The sequence below is a fragment of the Pteropus medius genome, unplaced genomic scaffold (assembly GCF_902729225.1).
Source record: "Pteropus medius unplaced genomic scaffold, Ma_sr-lr_union100, whole genome shotgun sequence".
Lineage (NCBI taxonomy): Eukaryota > Metazoa > Chordata > Mammalia > Chiroptera > Pteropodidae > Pteropus > Pteropus medius.
The window spans coordinates 2,621,885-2,640,189 of NW_024349798.1; the positions used below are offsets into that span (position 1 = coordinate 2,621,885).

The 18,305-nt window shown below is 44.7% G+C and overlaps 1 protein-coding gene and 1 non-coding gene across 5 annotated transcripts in view; one reads left to right on the forward strand and one right to left on the reverse strand.

Annotated features, from left to right (window-relative positions):
- Positions 1 to 3,088: 3,088 nt before the first annotated feature.
- The window catches only part of LUC7L (LUC7 like), a 28,608-nt gene continuing 13,391 nt past the window's right edge, over positions 3,089 to 18,305 (reverse strand). For 2 of the 4 annotated variants that reach the window (XM_039884716.1, XM_039884718.1), the window contains 7 exons: positions 15,697 to 15,807; positions 14,713 to 14,856; positions 10,490 to 10,666; positions 7,955 to 8,043; positions 4,651 to 4,680; positions 4,164 to 4,331; positions 3,089 to 3,446 (listed from right to left, as the gene is read on the reverse strand). In XM_039884716.1, the coding sequence (XP_039740650.1) occupies positions 3,305 to 3,446; positions 4,164 to 4,331; positions 4,651 to 4,680; positions 7,955 to 8,043; positions 10,490 to 10,666; positions 14,713 to 14,856; positions 15,697 to 15,807 (861 nt within the window). In that variant the 3' untranslated portion in view covers positions 3,089 to 3,304. Of the gene's footprint in view, positions 3,447 to 4,126; positions 4,332 to 4,650; positions 4,681 to 7,954; positions 8,044 to 10,489; positions 10,667 to 14,712; positions 14,857 to 15,696; positions 15,808 to 18,305 lie in introns of all 4 variants that reach the window. The other 2 variants (XM_039884717.1, XM_039884719.1) reach the window with 1 other exon arrangement.
- On the forward strand, positions 11,058 to 11,131 carry TRNAA-UGC (transfer RNA alanine (anticodon UGC)). The gene has a single exon. It is a non-coding gene; the product is annotated as a tRNA-Ala (tRNA).

Consider the following 18,305-nt stretch of genomic DNA (forward strand, 5'->3'; position numbering starts at 1 on the left):
TGCTGCCCCATCACATACAAAGTGTCTGCCCGCATCCCAGCTTTCGGTGTCCTTCGGATCTGCAGAATCAGCAGCCCAGAAAACTTACATTCTCAGCACTGACACAGACTACAGCATGGATGAACCTTGCAAACACTATGCTCAGTATAAGAAGTTCGTCACAGGGCACTTATTGTGTGCTTCTACTTACGTGAAATGTCCAGAGTAGGCAAATCCAAAGACAGACAGAGTAGCGGTTGTCTAGGGCTGGGAGTGGGGGGCAAGGGAGAATGACAACTAATAGGTATAGCGTTTCCTTCTGAGATGATGGACATGTTCTAAAACTATGTAGTGACAAACTGGATGGCACAACTCTGTGAATATACTAAAAACCACTAAATCATACACTTTAAAATGATTAAAATATTGAATTTTATGTTAAGTTCATCTCAATCCAAAAAAATCTGCCTACAGAATAAAAGTGTATGTTCTTAGCCCCCTCCCCAGACCAAGAGAAAGTCTAAGGGGGCCCAGCAACCTGTCTTCCAGATGATTCTGACACATGACAAAGTCCAAGAACCACTCAACTGGCCTAATCCCCATCGACCCCAAACTCAGTGGTCACCAACCCATTCCCGAGTGGCACACACTGCCTGTGCGTATCCCCTCTCCCACTCGCCTGAATCAAGGCAGGCAACACCTCCTCCTGGAAGCTCAGCTCCCAGAACCAGCTGGGTACACCCAGCTACTGAGCAGCCCCATTCTCCTAGGGAAAGTACTAACACATTCACACGACACGGTGAGAGCCCAGGGCCTGCCAGTGAACCCGAGTGGGTGCTGCCCAAGGCTGGGTCCTGCTCTGGACCCTATGAGCTCCCATGCAGGCTGCAGGACCAGCTTTTCCAGCCCTCCTTTCCCTAGACTGTAGCCTTGGGCCTGGCTAGAGACTCCCACTGAGTCAGGAGAGCAGCCCAGCCCTGCCTACCTGGCTGCAGGTGCCCTCTCCCAGGACAGCCGAAGGCCTTGATGCAGGGTTAGAAGACCTCACAATCCACACTAGGTGCTGATCACTATGTCCCCCGCTACCAGCCAGAAGTGAGTTATGGGTGGAGGAGTCCCTAAAAACAGTGACTGGGGTGGACCTAAGGGGCCTGGAATCCACAATGACCTTGGCCCACTAGAGGATCTACATCTGTTGGCTCTGCTCTCTCAACTCTCCTCCAGGACTGTTATCACCTCGACCTGAATCCCTTCTCTCAGATCAAACACTTATTTCCCACATTTTTTCATTCTTACAGAGTTCAAGGTGGGATGGGCCCCTCTGGCCCAGCCCCTTATAATTCATGAGTGACCTCCTCTCACTACTTCCACAGCCCCTCCCCATCTGGGAGCTCTCCTCTGCTGGGACCCACACAGAGGAGACTGGGGGCTGTGGCACCCTTGGAGCAGCCCCAGCGCTGTGTTGTACACTGACTTCATCAGTCTGACCACCTCCTCTGTCCACCTAGAACATAGGGCCCATGAGCTTGGCAAGCACTTGGCTCAGGGGTGTACCAGGGGCAGGTGGGCGGGTACCTCCAGCACTTGAGCTTGGAAAGTCCAGGCAGCAAGGTCTGGATCCCATCCTCCCAGCACAAGGGATTAGACCACCTGGTCCTGGTTCAATTGGTGACCATGCAGGCGTGCAGCGAGCAGCTGCAGCCATCTAGATGCTCCCAAGGCTGTCCCAATCGCAGCCTCACTTTCTTTCTGGCTGGGACACCAACCCCACTCCTAAATCCAGGGATGGCATGTGCCTTTTTAAAACCATCCCTCCATGCATAACACATGAATACATACACTTAATGCCACTCATATGTACTTATGGTTAAAACTGTAAATTTTGTGTACTTTACTATAGTAAAAAGAAACCCTACCACTCCAGATGAAGGGCAGAGGTGTGTACTTCTACAGCTCTGTCTCTTGGCTGTGCATGTCCCTGCCATGCTGCACGAGCTGGAGTGTCCTCTGCCAGCTTCAGTCTAGCCCCTGCTCATCACAGGCCAGGCAGCATAGTTGAGTTAGGAACCCATGACTCCAGCTCTCATCCCGGGACCACCCTTAACCCACTCAAGGCTTTCCACCAACTTTTGTCCACTTCCCAAACCTGACAGCATGCCTCTGCCCAGCTAGCTTGGTGTCCACACTGAGCAGAGGGCCTTCAGGAAATGTACTTTGTCCTGGTCAAGTGTGGGCTACAGACAGGGGTAGTGCTCCTTAGATGGACGGATACCCTCCTGATAATGCATTCTTCTCCCATGGAGAGTCAGCCAGGGGTGACCTGTCACAAGCCAGGAGAGCAGTCCACGTTACCTGCATATCCTCCTTGAAAGGGACAGAATGAGTGAGGCAGGAGAGACGAGAGCAGGACCATCAGTCACATCATGGTGCTCGTAGTCACAAGATTCAGACTCAGTGCCCCTGTGCACATTGAGGCAACCAGCCTCTCTGCACGAGGAGGTGTGTGAGGGAGGAGGTGGGCTATTTTGACATGGCCATCAGAAGCTCCCTTGAAAAATAAACCAACCCCCACCCCCCAAAAAGTGAAAAAGGGAGAGCTCCCAGTTATCGTTTCATTCTGGTCTTATGGTTTGTGTAGAAGAGCTGAGAAGATACCACCATAGGCCCTCCTTGAGTGTGAGTCAAAGCATGACCTGATCTCCCACCTGAGGACCTCGTGGCTGTCATGTGGATGTTGTCCAAGGGTCTTTCTTCACCCTAAGTAACTCCAAAAATGGAAACTGCAGCGCAGTCCTCTGAGCTAGAGTGCCAGGCACTCCCTCCTCCCCAGTGGAGTCTGCTGGGGTCTGAGCTGAGGGGCGCAGCCAGGTGGCTCACTCAAGAAAGGATGTGTACAGCAAAGCAGGAGACAGTCCAGCACATCTGGCATGTCATTTAGGAAAGGGGGGCAGGGGGCGTGTGTGCTGGAAGCCCAAAGTCAAAAGGGGAGCCCAAAACAGTCTCAATTTCTGAGGGTGAGCTCACTGAGACGGCATCCAGAGTGTCACCACCACCTATGGAATGACACGGTGCAAGTCTCTAGAGTACACAGTAACAGCAGAGACCTCACTGCAGTCGTCAGGAGGCAGTCTTGTCAGATTTATTTATTCCTACTCGACATAACCCCAGAACACAGGAGCAACTGTACATCTCTAGAAACTCACAGCTAGCTCTGAAACAATAGAAATTTTAAACTACAAAAGATGAGTTGTATTCAGCAAATATAAAGAGTAACCTCAGGCATGTTGAACGTTTATCAGACTATTTACAGTGCCTGGGCATGGGTTCAGATCTCGCCAGCCTCCTTCTCCTCCGACCTCCGCGAAGCCGTCTTCCCGTTGGAGCTCTCGAGCCTCCAGTCGGTGGCCCCCCGCTCGCTCCGCCCGCGCTCCCAGGACTCCTCCCTCGACGCCCGCTCTCTGGAGAACCTGGGAAATGGGAACCAGAGGCTCAGCAGAGGCTGTTGGCCCCTTTCTGACTGGCTTCTCAGGCACCGAAAACTTGGACCCTGAACACTGGGTCAAGGAATGCCAAGACCCGCCATACCTGGAGAGGCTCCCTGGCATGCCAGAGGATAGCCAGACCTGTCATCTTGTGCCCAACCCACACCTGCTAAAAAATGACATCTGCAAAGATTACTAATAACAGCTAGAATGTAAATGGAGCAAAGGAAAATACAACAGAAGTCCATACCTGGAATATGATTCATTATATAAAAACACAATGAAGAAAAAACTAAAACCAAGCATATCAAAGTGCTAACAGTGGTGATGAGTGATGTTGGTGTTTGCTGTTCCTTACGAAAACCACAAGAGAGATAAGCAGGGCCTGGTCAGGACACAAGTCTTAGGGATTCTGTGTATCAAAGTGAGAGTGTGTAGCCCCTGAGTGCGGCAGGCCACCTGGTGGGGCCCATGTCCATGTATGATCACCTCCAGAGCCTCTCAACCATCCCATCCTATATCTATCTGCTGCTCTCAGCTTATGACTCAAGACCCCAACAATTAGTCCCACAGATGGCCAGCCAGGCTCCTGAGCAACAGGTATGGCCAACGGGCGCCAATGACAGACCCCAGAGACCCTGGGAACACAAAGAGAAGGGGCTCACTCCTGGTTGCAGCTACTGAAGGAGTCAGAGTAGTTACTTGTATTTCGCACTCCGGTCCCTGGAAGCCCGGCGGTGGCCCCGGCTGTGGCTCCGGGAACGACTGCGGTGGCGCCGGTGTCTGTCACGGGACCGGGACCGGGAAGACTTTCGTCGCTCTCTGGAGGTAGATCTTGACCGCCTCCGACGCCGGTCCCGGGAACGTGACCTGTGTGGATGACCAGAGACTCTGAAGTCTGTGGTGGCATCACCCCACCCCAATGCCCCTCCTCCCTCACCATGTTCTGCTCGATGCTTTACTGGTATCTTCTCTTTCCTCCCACAAATTTACAACTTGGGTTCACAATCGCCTCATTAATTAATTAACCTTTGGTCAAAAGAATTATGGCCAAAGCCTTCCCACCAATGCTTCCTGAAAATCCCAGCCACCAAATAATTGTGAAGTTATAAAGATTAAATATTAAAAATAAAAAAAAAAAAGCATGCTGAAAAGAACATTTGACTGAGAACACCATCTGGAAACCTACCTCCTGCGCTCTCTGGTTCTTGAGCCAGACCTGGGAAAAAAAAAAGAACATTTTTCCCAAAACAGCCCCATACATCAAATCTGATATGATGGGAGGGGCCCCAAGTCCACGAGGAGGGTTGACTTCCCACAGAAACCTGTTATCTTCTAGCTGCTCACTCATTCTCAGGCCAGCAGCAGCAAGTGTTAATGCACCAGGATAAGGCCTATCCCAACCTTCAGCTCCCAACTTTTTAGCAAAAGGACAGGACCAACACCCTGAGTTCAACAACTGGCTCTACAAAGTCTTTAGAGTGGACCCTAGCACAGCTATGCAGCCACCTAACGGATAAAGGGCTGGGCAGAATCAAAAGCTGCCAAGACACCGAAGTTAAACCAATGCCTCAAATTCCAAGCACGAACTCACTGCCAGGTGAGGGCCACATGATCCCCTCGGGAAACAGCATATAATCAGCAACCCAATAAATGCACATTACAATGAAGTCTCATTTTACAATGTTCTACAGCAGAAATTTATAAGACTGCTAACAACATGTGCTGAGAAGGAAGTGACAAAAGATGCTCACCCATCATGTGGCTGGAGGGTGATTTGATAAAGCCTCTTGGAAAACCATTTTTACAATATTTACCACTATTTATATGTTAAATTCCTTTGTCCCCAAAATTCTAATTTTATAGAAAATTCAAACATATACAAGAATGATCTCCAGAGTACTCGTTCAACAACAGTTTTATAAAAACACAGCCATTAAAAAGGATAAGGAACAAAAGCAAAAATAAACAAGTGGGATTATACCAAATCAAAAAGCTTCTGTATAGCAAAGGAACCCAACAACAAAATGAAAATGTAGCCTACTTGGAATACAAGAAAATATTTGCAAATCATGTATCTGATAAGGGCTTACTATCCAAATATATAAAGAGTTCCTATAACTCAACAGAAGAAAGAATCCAATTAAAAAATGGGCACAGGATCTGAATAAACATTTTTCCAAGACGACATACAAATGGCCAACAGGTACATAAAAAGGTGCTCAAAATCACTTGGCAGAGAAGTGCAAATAAAAGATCACACCTGTTAGACTGGCAATCATCAAAAAGACAATAAGTGTTGGCAAGGATGTGGAGAAAAGGAAACCCTCATGCACTGCTGGTGCGAATGTAAACCGGTGCAGCCGTTATGGAAAACAGTATGAAGTTTCCTTAAAAGATTAAAAAAATAGAACTACCAATGATCCAGCAATTCTACTTCTAGGTAAAGTAGTCCCCCCTTATCCATAGTTTCACTTTCTGCGGTTTCAGTTACCTGAGATCACCCTTGGTCTAAAAATGTTAAATAGAAAATATCAGAAATTTTTCATAAGTTTTAAATTGCTACCGTTCTGAGTAGTATGATAAAATCTTGTGGTGTCCCACTGCATGCCATGAATCATCCCTTTGTCTAGCCTATCCACACTGCATATGTTACCTGCCTATTAGCCACTCAGTTGCTGTCTTGGTTATCAGTTCGACTGTCATGGTATGGCAGTGCTTGTGTTCGAGTCACCCTATTTTACTTAATGACCCCAAAACACAGAAGTGACACTGGCAATTTGGGTATACTAAAGAGAAACTGTAAAGTGTTATGTATACAAAGGAAAAAACAACATTTTTAGGGTCCAGCAATAGCCATGGTTTCAGGCATCCAGGGGGGTCTTGGAATATATCCCCCTTGGATAAGGGGGGACTACTGTATTTATCCAAAGAAATGAATTCACTCTCTTGAAAAAGACTCCTGAAACTCCATGTTCACTGCAGCATTATTTATAATAGCCAAGACATGGAAACAACCTAAGTATTTACCAACAGATGAATGGAGAGAGAAGATGCAGTATTATTCGGCCATAAAAAAGGAAATCCTGCCATTTTTAACAACATGGATAGATCTTGAGAACGTTAAGTGAAATAAGTCAGTCAGAGAAAGACAAATAGTGTATGATTTCACTTATGTGTGATATCTAAAAATACCCAAACTAACAGAGAACAGACTGGTCAGAGGCGGGGTGGGAGTAAATAAAAAAGATAAAGGTGTGAGAAAAGAAGAATATTCAGTTATGGCACATGACTGTAAAGGCACGTCTGCTGTGGGATGATCTTGGAAATGAGGTGAGGATCGCACAGGTGCCAGCGCACACAGCCACACACACGCACCTCCACGACAGTGGTCACCTCTGTGTAAAATGGGACTTCTGTTTTGCTTAACACATTTTATACTATTTGAGTCTCTTTACAATCAGAATCTGTTAGATAATTAAAATAATGGGAAAAAAACACAATAAATACTTATTTGTCCTTTCGGAGTTATGCACTAAGGAATTCCTTCAGGAATGCCATTTCTGAGTCTTTCAAAGACAATGAGCTGTGCCCAGTATGAGAGCGTGGTTATTCCTGGCACAAGTCTCTTCCCTGATCTCCAACTGGACTCATCATCTCCACCTGGATGTCTCTTTGGCATCTCAAACCAAGTACGCCCAGCTTCAAATTATGCTCCCCATATTCTCCTCACCTCAATACACTGCTCCAAGTCTATCCTATATCCATAAGTGGCCACTCCAGGCCAGAAACCATGAGGCCAGGTTCCTTTTCCCTTTGCATGCCTCATAACATCTGCCAGCAAATCCTATCAGCTCTACCCCCAGAACACACTGACCCTTACCGTGCCTGACCTGACTCGAAGTGCCACCTTCTCCTAGACTCTCTCCCAGCTGGCTCCTCAGTGTTCTGGCTGCTTCCACCCTACTACCTGCACTTATTCTCCACAGTGCAGCAGGTCCTGCCCTTCCTCCTATGGCCCCACATTACTCAAGTCAATGCCAGAGCCTAGACGGCCCCAAGGCCCTTCCCTATGGATTCCCCTCACAGCAGGGCATAGCAGTGTGACAAAGCATACTCCTGCCTGTCCTGTTTACTGAGTGCTACATCCACAGGAATCAGGACACAGCAGGTTCCTTCTTCCTTCAACTCTTTAGACTCTGGGGGGCGGGCGGGGGGTGGGTGAAGAGAGTCTACACCTTTCTAGGTAAGAATTAGGTCATCACAGCTGCTTGTGCAGCTCATGATGGCCCAGTCCAACGTTGCATGGCTGTGCACACACAGGTCCTCCTAGGCCAGCCAAGACCTCACTAGGATAAACATGCTGCGAGTTTGCTTATTTTCTTTTAATGGGCACTGAGGTGCCCATTTTCAGCAGACCTCAACTGCTATAAACAACACTGCGATGAAAGGAGCAGGGGCTTCCTTAGGCACGTGTGCTGCCGTGGGCTCACCTCCTGCTCAGCCGCTCCTCCCGCTCCCTCTCTTCTCTCCTCCTCAAGCGATCCTGATTTCTCTTCTCCTGCTTTTCAGCCACAGTTTTCTAAATAAATGAAAAATTGGAAAATGAGAAAAGAGCAAGTTACACAAACTAGAATGTGAAAGTTTATTAACAAAGCACATTTATAAATCTCAGTATAGATAATTTAAAACCTAAGAGAAACTCTTAAAAAACAAGAACATGATCATTTAAAAAAACTTCAATAATGAAAATAGAAAATATATAAAAAATGCTTTATCCTTATAAATTTAGTGACAAACTGCATATCCTAAGAGGTGCTATACTACTAAGTCACAGGAAATTAATCACATTGCTTCAAACCAATCCAGAAAGTTAAGATTTTCATCCAAAGGAGATTTCACAAACTTTATGGTAAAAGAGAACGAACACATGTCTCACCAAACACATCTTGTTGCTGGGAGCCAAGCTCCTGCTGCCAAGGAGCAGCTTGTCTTTCAGTGCTGAGTGCTACACTAACTCTAGACCTGGCCTCATGGGGACAGCAGGCCAGGGGAGGTAGACCATGAACCATCCACAACTGGCTTTCAACACCAATAACACGTGACTTCATCATGAATGAAACAGAAAATGCAATAGGCAGGGGGAGGTCTCAAAAAACTGCACTACTGGAACACAATCAACACAGCAAAGTACTAGGTCTAATCTGCACATCCCCTACTCCTAACATCGACCCAAAGCCTTTCAATGCTCCCATCTCTCTGCTAAGTGAAACGAAGCCCTGAGCGAAAATCAGAGCCAGTGAGACAAAGGGTCACCAGTCTTCTCATGCCAGTGAAGGCATGAATCTGTGTGGACTGGAGCCAGGCTCCGAGGAAGAAAGGGCACAGCAAGGACTGGGGGAGAGGCTGGCTCTCCTCCTCAAAGTACTCTCCAGGTACGAGAGCTTTCCTGTCCAGCACTTCCAGCTCCACACCTGAGACTCTGCTTGTCCAGCACCTTGGAGCAGGCACATACAATGGACAGGTTAAGATTAATAATGAAGTCTCAGGATCTCTGCTTCTATGCACACTCTTCCTAAAGTGGATCTGACTGTTTACGGACCAGTGGTCTGGCATCTTTTCCAAACCTTTCCTATTTCCTAAAAACCTATCCTTCCCCACCTGACAAAGAAGGTCTTACTCTCACCATTCTACATTTACTTCGGTGAGAACACCTCTGGGATCACTGAGTGAAGCCATCTCTGACTGGGCACAGAACTCCCAGCCTCTTTATCATTAAAAGGTGTACTTCTAAACACATTTTCTGCTGTTAGTTTAATAGCTAGTTATCAAAGTCTGTAACATATTTGTGTTGCTTTGGTAAACTATATACTGCTCATAACGGCACAGATAAAATATGCTTTCTAGATCAAGTTAGTAATTGAGCTCTTAAGGTTCCAGGGAAAATCAATATATTCACACGTTTAAAAAAGGCTTTCGGGTATAAAATAATATTAGAATAAAATTATGGGGTGATATGGAATGGAGATACAACCGAAAGGAGAAATAGGAATGTGACATTTCCAACTGCTAAGGAGATTTTTTTAATGGGGATGGCAGTGGACACCAAGTTATTTTTTTATGTTCTATTGGCTACATATGAAGTATTATTTTCATCTTTGATGCCCATAAACTTAAAAAGAAAAAATTCCATGACAAAATATATCATTTTTCAAAATTCTATTGGGAGCACAGGAGCAAAACGTGTCAAGATCAATGGTTGAGAATATCCTCACTACTATCCCAGCTCCCTCTACCAGCGCCATGATCACACATCACCTACCGGGGACCCCTTCTCGGATATAGAACTATGCCGCCCAATGCTCCTTCCTGGAAGGCATGCAAGAGTCTTGGCCTTGATTATCATAGTATCCTACAGACGGGTGCCACATGTCTATCCTTCCACCAGATTTTGGGTGTCTGGAAGGCCTGCATATTTCTCAGCATCCCACCCTCAGCACACAGAACGTAGTACACAGCAGGTAAGACTCCGGTGAGTTTGTATCAAATGTTTTAGGGCCTAACCCAGGAAAATGAGGGGCCTTGAGGAAGGAAAAGAGGGGGCAGCAGGGCTACTAGAAAGGCCCCATCACCTTCCTGTGCTGAGGGCTCAAGGCAAACGCCAGGATATGTGATCTCCCCGTCTAGCCTAACTACTCTCCATGCACCTGCCTCTGTCAAAGGAGAAATCCTAGCAAATGCTGATTCTTTCCCATCTCCAAACACAAGTTATTTCAGAGGTGTGCAAGAGCTGTCTGAACCCTGTACTGGATTCTGCCATTACCTTCATAAACAAGAGGGTGAAGACTAAATAAATATCCAAAGTCCCTTAGGTCTCTTGTATAAACAAAGTGATGATACTGAGCATTTCACTATAAAACTCAAGGCATGTTCTTGGGATCAGAACACAAGGATTTCTAGAAAGAAAATTAATGTGAAGACAATCACAACTTCCCAGGTTTCTCCAGAAATAAAATACATTAACGAACCCTCAACTGATCCAGTTTCTCACGGATTTGAATGAACCCCAAGTGCAATTTGCCCCCAAAGTGGTCTGCAAGGCGACGGTCATTGTCATGGAGGCCAAGGTAAGCAGAGCAGACTTCACAGACACGCAATTTCTGCTGTTGAAAACTGGATGCAGGCATGGAATTTCTGTATTCTTCCTGGAGAAAGAGAATAGAGTGATGAAAGTTAGGTTCATAGAACTACCACCAAATATTCAACCTCAGCATAGAAATATTTGAAAGGACTATAGAAGTGACTTCTAAATGAAAACTGTATCATTTACAAAGCTTCAGATATAAGTAACCAATTCAATTTCATCATTTACTTAAAATGAACTAAAAGTCACAATATGAAAGCAACAAGAAACATTCAAAACACTCAGACAAGCAGGATGCTGCCTGTTCTCAGAGGCCAGCAGGGAAGGCAGGTCTCTGTTATACATGCTGGGAAGCTCTATGAGACCAGAGAGGCGAAAAGGGAGAACTTTTAAAAAGCCAAAACCAAAAAGCAAACCAAATATGCAAGTAAGAAACACAAGAGCCTGGGGGTGGCTCCATAGTGTAGTGGTTAGCACGTCTGCTTTGCATGCAGAAGGTCCTTGGTTCACGCCCCAAGTGGAGCCACGGACCATACCACGAGTGCGCCAGACCCCAGGTGCACGCCCCGAGCGTGTAGGAGGGGACGCCCCGCCTTCAGAGATCCAGTTCTTAAGGGGAAACAGCAACATCCATGGGTCAGGGATGGAAGGGGGTGGAATTAAATAGGGGAGGAAAAAAAAAAAACCACCATAGAATTTGTCTCAAAGTCTAGGAAACTGTATCCTAATGCAGCCCCAAAAGATAAAATTTGGAAGGACAAATACATTAGACATTCTCTTCAAAGAAGTGTACAATGAAACAGAACAAAATACATTGCCTCCTGCACTCCCTACAGTTACAGTCTGAGTCCAACCACCAGAAGTAACTAACTCAGCCTCAAAACACACGAGATACAAAAGGAAATAAACCAGGACATGGTAACTGCTACCTGTGCTCAAGTCTAAAACATCCCTTCAAAATCCAGGTTTACAATATATATTCCAAAAGTCATTTATCCTTATTTAAAGGGAGGCTTGAATACAAGTAATCTTCTATTAATTCAGATTCAAAACATTCCCTAGGAAATGCAAATTAAAATAACACTTTGCTTTCACTAAACTGGCAAAGACAACAGAAAAAGCAGGCACTCTCATACACTGCTGGCAGGAGCCTCACTGGCATAACTAATGTGGAATGCACTTTAGTGATCTGTGAAAGCGGGACACGTATGTCCCATTACCAGAAACTCTCCTTCCAGGTATATGTCTTAGAACACTCTCACATGCAAATAGGACACTGTAAAGATGAGAAACCCCCAATAACCTACAAAACCACCAATGGACAGTCATATGTTCACAAAATGGAATTCTACAGCAATAAGCTAACTTAACAGATTTATAGGTACAACACGGAGAGATCTCACAATGCTGAGTGAACAATGCATGTGGGAGAAAGACATGGGTAGTGTGGCAGCATTTGTGCAGGATTTTTCAAATGCACAAAGCACACACAGCATTTATAGATACACATATATAATAAAGTATAAATACAAAACTGAAGATTATGTTGAATGCACACTAATGTTGGCCTCTGGAGAGGGAGAGAACTGGGATGAGAGAGAGAAAACACTCAGAACTTGAATTTCCATTATAATGTGCTACATCTTTTATTAAAAGAAAAAAAAACCTTAAGCAAAAATTATAAATGTGGTGATTACACGGATTTCTGTGATTTCATTCTACCTTTCTGTAGTTTTGAAACTTTTGAATGCCACCCTCTAGTACCTTTCAAAATAAATTCTAATTATGCGGAGAGAAAATGAGACCCCAAAGGATTACATACTGTATGATTCCATTTATATAACATCCTTGAAATGACCAAATAAAGACGTGGAGGACAGGTTAGTGGTTGCCAGGGGTGACTGAAGTAGGGGTGGATATAAAAGGCAACAGGAAGGATCTGTGGTGATAGATGTTCTGTATCTTGACCATTGATGTCAACAACCTTTCTGTGATATCGTGCTAGAGTTTTAGAAAAATGGGGGAAACTGGGTAAAGGGTACAAAGGATCCCTATATTATTTCTAAGGCCACCCTTGCCTGCTACTGAGAATGCAAAGGCTCCCACAGGTGCCACACCACCAGAGACCAGCACTGCCAAAGCCTCCCACACAACCATCCTGTCCTGCCTGGCAATTTTAAGTGGTGTTGCCTCCTGGGGGCACCCAAGATGATGAGGACAGGGAAATAGCCAGAGCAAGGATGCTAGGGGTTCTGGGCATAAACAGCCACGTATGTGTCCTACATCCTGCCCTGTCTCAGCTGCCTGCAGAAATCATGTATTGAACCTCGTATCTACAATTACTTTAGCTTATGTATAAATCTCTAAGCCATCCAATCCAAGGGGTTTCTGGGGTTTGCTCAGCTCTCTGAAGCAAAGGTGTGCTAAGGGGTGGGCTAAGGCCACAGAGCGTTCCTCCTGACTCTGGCCTTTCTGGTAGAGGTGTCAGCAACCCAGGGAGCCTGACTCTGCTACATATAAACACCAATTTCTCATTTAAGTATATAGAGGTTTAAATCCTATACAGGACTCATAAATATACAGGAACTTAAATCCTGTGTGAAATGGAGGTATAACATTAGCTATCTGCAAAATATCAGATTCAAAAATATCACCTATAACTGTCACATTCATGACCCCATTTGTCTTTTAGTGTGATCACATCTAAGCATTTATATACAAAAACGTCATTTCTGTATTGTGAATTCTTATCTGTCTCATTTTTATGTTCAAGAATGAATTATATTATCTATGAATATCACTGAAGGGGATGTTGGTTTGCCAGGGACGTGAACCATTATCTCAACACCATCTTCCAACAAACACTGACCTCAATTCCAGCCTGTGCTGGGGGACCGTGGAAAGCAGTCCTGACAGCTCCACCATAAGTAATCCTATTGCTCTGTCTCTTCAAGTTGTCACCATGGAAATGCTCTAACACCCATGGGCCCTTGACACTATCCTATTATGTGTACCATGCTAAGCCAGGGATACAGTGATAACCTAAAACAGACCTGCACCAGGGCACCTACACACCGTGATCTCATCATCCCTACCTGGCCTTCCTGACCCCAACATTCTGATAAACTTCTCGGTCTCTGAGTCTCAGCTAAGGGGCCTTCAGGATCACCTTACCCTACCTAGAGATCCCCTGCAATCCAAAGTCACTCTCAAACCTAGACCCCATATCTTTTGAGCACCTATCTTCATCTGAATGAATTTTACCCAACCGTTCACATTCCCTTCTGCCTGTGCCCCCACCCCACCTACTCCAGTGCCATCTCCATGAGAGGAGGGCCTTTTCCAGCTCATTCACAACTACAAAAGTGCCTGGCACTGAGCTGGAGCTCGGTGAGCATTTACTAAAGGAACACGCCCTGTCTCCCACTGGCTCTACCGTTCCTGTCATTCTTGAAGCCTACATGAGCCACCTCCAATTCCAGTGGTGAAGATTCAAGAACTAGAGGGGATCCAACAGATAAAATAATCTAGGAAGAAAATGGTTGTCAATGATGCAAACACTGAGCCCTTGATCTGTTCCTCCACCACACTGCCAGTGTGTCCTGGCCTGGCACTCCGGCCAACACCACTTCAATGCTATCCCAACCCACACAGGTTCTCTCTGCTGAAGATGCAGTGTTGCTATGAACACCCAGGTTTTACTCTTTACAGCAATCTACAATACAACGCTGGCCCAGTCACACAAACTGAATAACCACCATGCCCACCAACTCTCTAAGGAGCCAGAGGAACAGGTAGTAAAACTGGTGTCTATGGAACCTTTGACAGGATGTGTTCATTAACACTGCTCTAATGACTCAATACTCAGGGCTGCACTATACCTATGGCAACTATGCTCAGAGCGGGCAAGCGACTGGTGTGAGGTCACATGGGGCAGAGCAAAGACAAACCCGAGTGTGCATACGCTGTGATCCTGTCAATATGTCACCCTATTTTAAACCCTTCCCAATATTCAAAAAAATGGAGGCACAGCTTAATTTTAGTGCATATGGTTGACTCTCTGGAGTTACTAAATCTCCCTTTCTCTAAGACATTTTTCTCACCAACCTCAGCTTCTTTTTTCTTTGCACGGACTTTCTCCACTTCCATAAGAATCTTCTGGGATTCATCCACATTTCCTTCAGCTCCCAGCTGCTCAGCTTTAGCAAGAAGTTTTCCTATTTCTTCATTCAACTCATGTACTTTTTCTGCCTGAGGGGGAGAAAACAAAAATCAGGTAAGCAGACATCATCAAGAACAGAAGATTTTTAATGCAAAGAAAACGCATATTTCTCTTCCTGGATTTCTAGTCTGTTCCATGAAAATAAACGGAACAGCCCAAGATAATTGGTGGATCACATGCAAACTGTAATATTTATGACACCCTTACTGCCATCATTGAGACTCTAAACCTATGCACCACATTCCAATAAAAGCAGTGAAATGTGTCACTTCTAACACAGTTGCAAGGATTGTCACATTGGTCATTTTCCAGACTGTCTCTTGTTATGTCCACTGCAGTTCAATCTTTTGGGTAAGGGTAATAAAATGTCTAGGATTAAATAAATAAACTTACCCTGCAAACGAAATGCCTAATTATTTGTATTTTCTTTCAGAAATAAAATAGCACCTTTGGTTCAGTTAGCAACTACATTTATCCCAAAAGATGCTTTCACAAAACTGAAAGGAAAAAACAATGAATGAACTTAGTTCTCCTGAACAGGGGAAATGGAAGAGTAGTGCGGCTAACACTCAGGCCAATTACATGCAGATCTACCTTCGTTTCATGATACGGATGCATCACAGTTCAGCCAGTCCCCCACTTTTCCTATTTTATGTGGGATGTTAAAGAAACTAACTTGCAGTACTTCCTGGTGGCTGAGCTCGCTGACAGCCTCTCTCCTTACTTGGAACACCCAAGGTGGCAAGAACTGTTCATCCTCAAGATGCACTATCAGTGCTAATGGTGCGTTGTTGGGCCCGTCGGCAGCTCAGTTCTTATAAGACAGCAATTTGCATCAACAACTCAAGGAGAAAGCTTCCCAGGCTTACCTTTGCAGAAACTTCTGCGCTGATCTCCTCCTGTGTCTCTGCCAGCCGCTTCTTGGCAAGCTCAGTTCTCCGATCACATTCAGCAATGAAGGACTCCAAGTGATCCATTGCCTAGCTCAGGAGAAGCAGAGAGCTAGGATCAATTACAGGTATGGTCTCGGAACCCATTTGTTCGACAGGAAAATACACTCCTAGGTTGGTTTCTTAAAGCCTGTAGGTTCAGTGGGAAGATCTTAAACTACACTCCAGCCAACATATCCATAATCACATTAAATCAAGGGGTTTTCTTAAACTAAATGATCATTCAGAAGCATGGTCTTCTCATCTAATTTATTTCCAAAATTTGTAAAAGGACCCCCATCCCTCAATAATATTTCCGAGAAAATACTGAGGAAAATTACACTTGGCCATAATGAAAAGTGTTCTCTGAGGGACAGAAAAGGCTGGACCGGGACTGATGTTAGAGCCCTCCTCTGGTGAGCTGTGGGAAATGCAGATGATGTACTCACTGGTCTTTGTGAGCCACGCAAATATTACCCCTCATGTTCTGAGGGTAGAGCTCCCCCTTCCACCTCAAAACAAAACAATAGAACAAATATTACTGAGAGCTGTGAATACGATTAGCTATTGCCTACTGTCTAAAGTAGCAGGAAAACTGGTTACTACTTACCCAAAGAGATAAAGGAAAAGAAGCTCTAAAAATCTAATTGCTTACTCTGAAAAGAGTTGATGGGAAACCATAAAATACTAATAAGCTGTCAAAAATGCTAAACAATTAATCTGCCTTACTAGTCAAAGTCCCCAACATAACTTCAGATAAACATATAAATATCCAATTATCAAGCTACAACCAATGTTAAGAAGCACCTAAATTACATCCGTGAGCCAACCTGCTAATGTCGGCATCATGTCAAGTATGAGAGCAAGTGAATTTAGCAGTGGATGACAGGGTTAGACAATATGATCTATCACCAAAAAATAGAGAAGAGAAAATTTGGAGTGGAGATGATAAGGCAGATGAAAGTCAGGCCAATAGACCAAGTGGTGATAATCTATGTCTCCCTCTCCTCCCCCAAAGATGGCCAGGAGAGAGCAGGTCAGCTGTAAAGAACAAACTCCACAAGGATCAGTTGACACTGGAATGGACAGCAGGGTCATTGGAGAGGGTTATGGTCTCCTACAGAAATCTTACTTTTTATTTTTTACATGTCACAGTTTGTATTTCCAGTTTTAAGAAATCTTAAATACTCTTTTCAAGTAAATGCATTCTTAAGAGTAGGTCAAGACAGAGAAGAAGCTTTGTGATGGTGCTGAGTCCCCCAGGACATAGCATAATCTACCGACGACAACTCCCAGATTTCACTCCATAATTTGGGAATTCAGGACCTCTTTCCTGTTGGTCATCTAAATATTCTCTGATAAACATTTCACTATGTTCAAATCAAACAATCAGGAAAGCAAATGATTGGCATTTGTTTGCCTGTATGCACTGTGCTTTTAAAGAATGTAAACAGCTCTGCTGACAAGATGGGACTCAAAAGGATCATGTGCCAGTGAGTTGATAAGGGTCATGCACCACCTGTACTAACCTGGAACAACAGATAACAGAACAGCCTGAGATGCCCCAGGTTCATCCACATACAGGCATGGAGACTTTAGTGTGGAGTCCCTCTACTGTCTACTCAAAAAGCACGAGCTCACACCTGAGAGACCCAGAGAATCACCCATCACAGGCCAAATGGGGAACAGACATCTAATGACCCTGCCAATGCCTTTACCAATCAAAGCACTCACTTGCATCTTAAGCAGAATCCAAACTGACTACTGAATCAAACATCTAAGCTATAAACTAAATAGTAAACTTCAAAACACAGAACAGACAAACCACAGAAGTCTTTTAATTGCCACATTCTTTAAAAGATGGCTGTTCTACTGCCCCTCCCTCTCTTCACTGTGCTTCTCAATTTCAGAATGGCTCCTCAAAGAGATTTATTTATTTATTTATTTTAAAAAAGATACTTGAGCCTAAAAATTAAGTTCCTATCACAACCTACAACTTACTAGGAAGTCATCCAACTTCTCTAATTCAAGGGTGATGAGATGAAAACATGAGCTACTACTAAAGGCACTTGAGTAAAGCACTGGCACACGGTAGGCACACAGGTTTCATTTTGCTGAAGGAGGCTGTCCCTTCACACACAGGACTGTTTATGCATCTGCCCAGCAGCAATGACACCAGCCAGCAGTGAGTGAGCCTGAGAAAAGCTCATGCTATCAGAAGAGTCACAGCAAATATATGGCCCAGGGCTGTGCTGCTTTCTCCACACATGCCTCAAGACAGCTGTGCAGGGACTCTTCAGGCCTCCAATTCCCACATGAAAAGACTGAGGTATAGTTTCCAAACTAAGTGATGGTATCAGGATGTAAGGACCCCTGTTGTTTGGCTCCAAAGCTCCTACACTTAATCCTGACAACTCTGAGGCATTTATCATCAGCTTAGTTTTTAGGAAAGGGTAAAATAACTTGCCCAAAATCACACGGGGATTTCTAACCCAGGATATCAGACTTATAAAATGCCTATTACACTATATCTGTAAGACAGAAATACA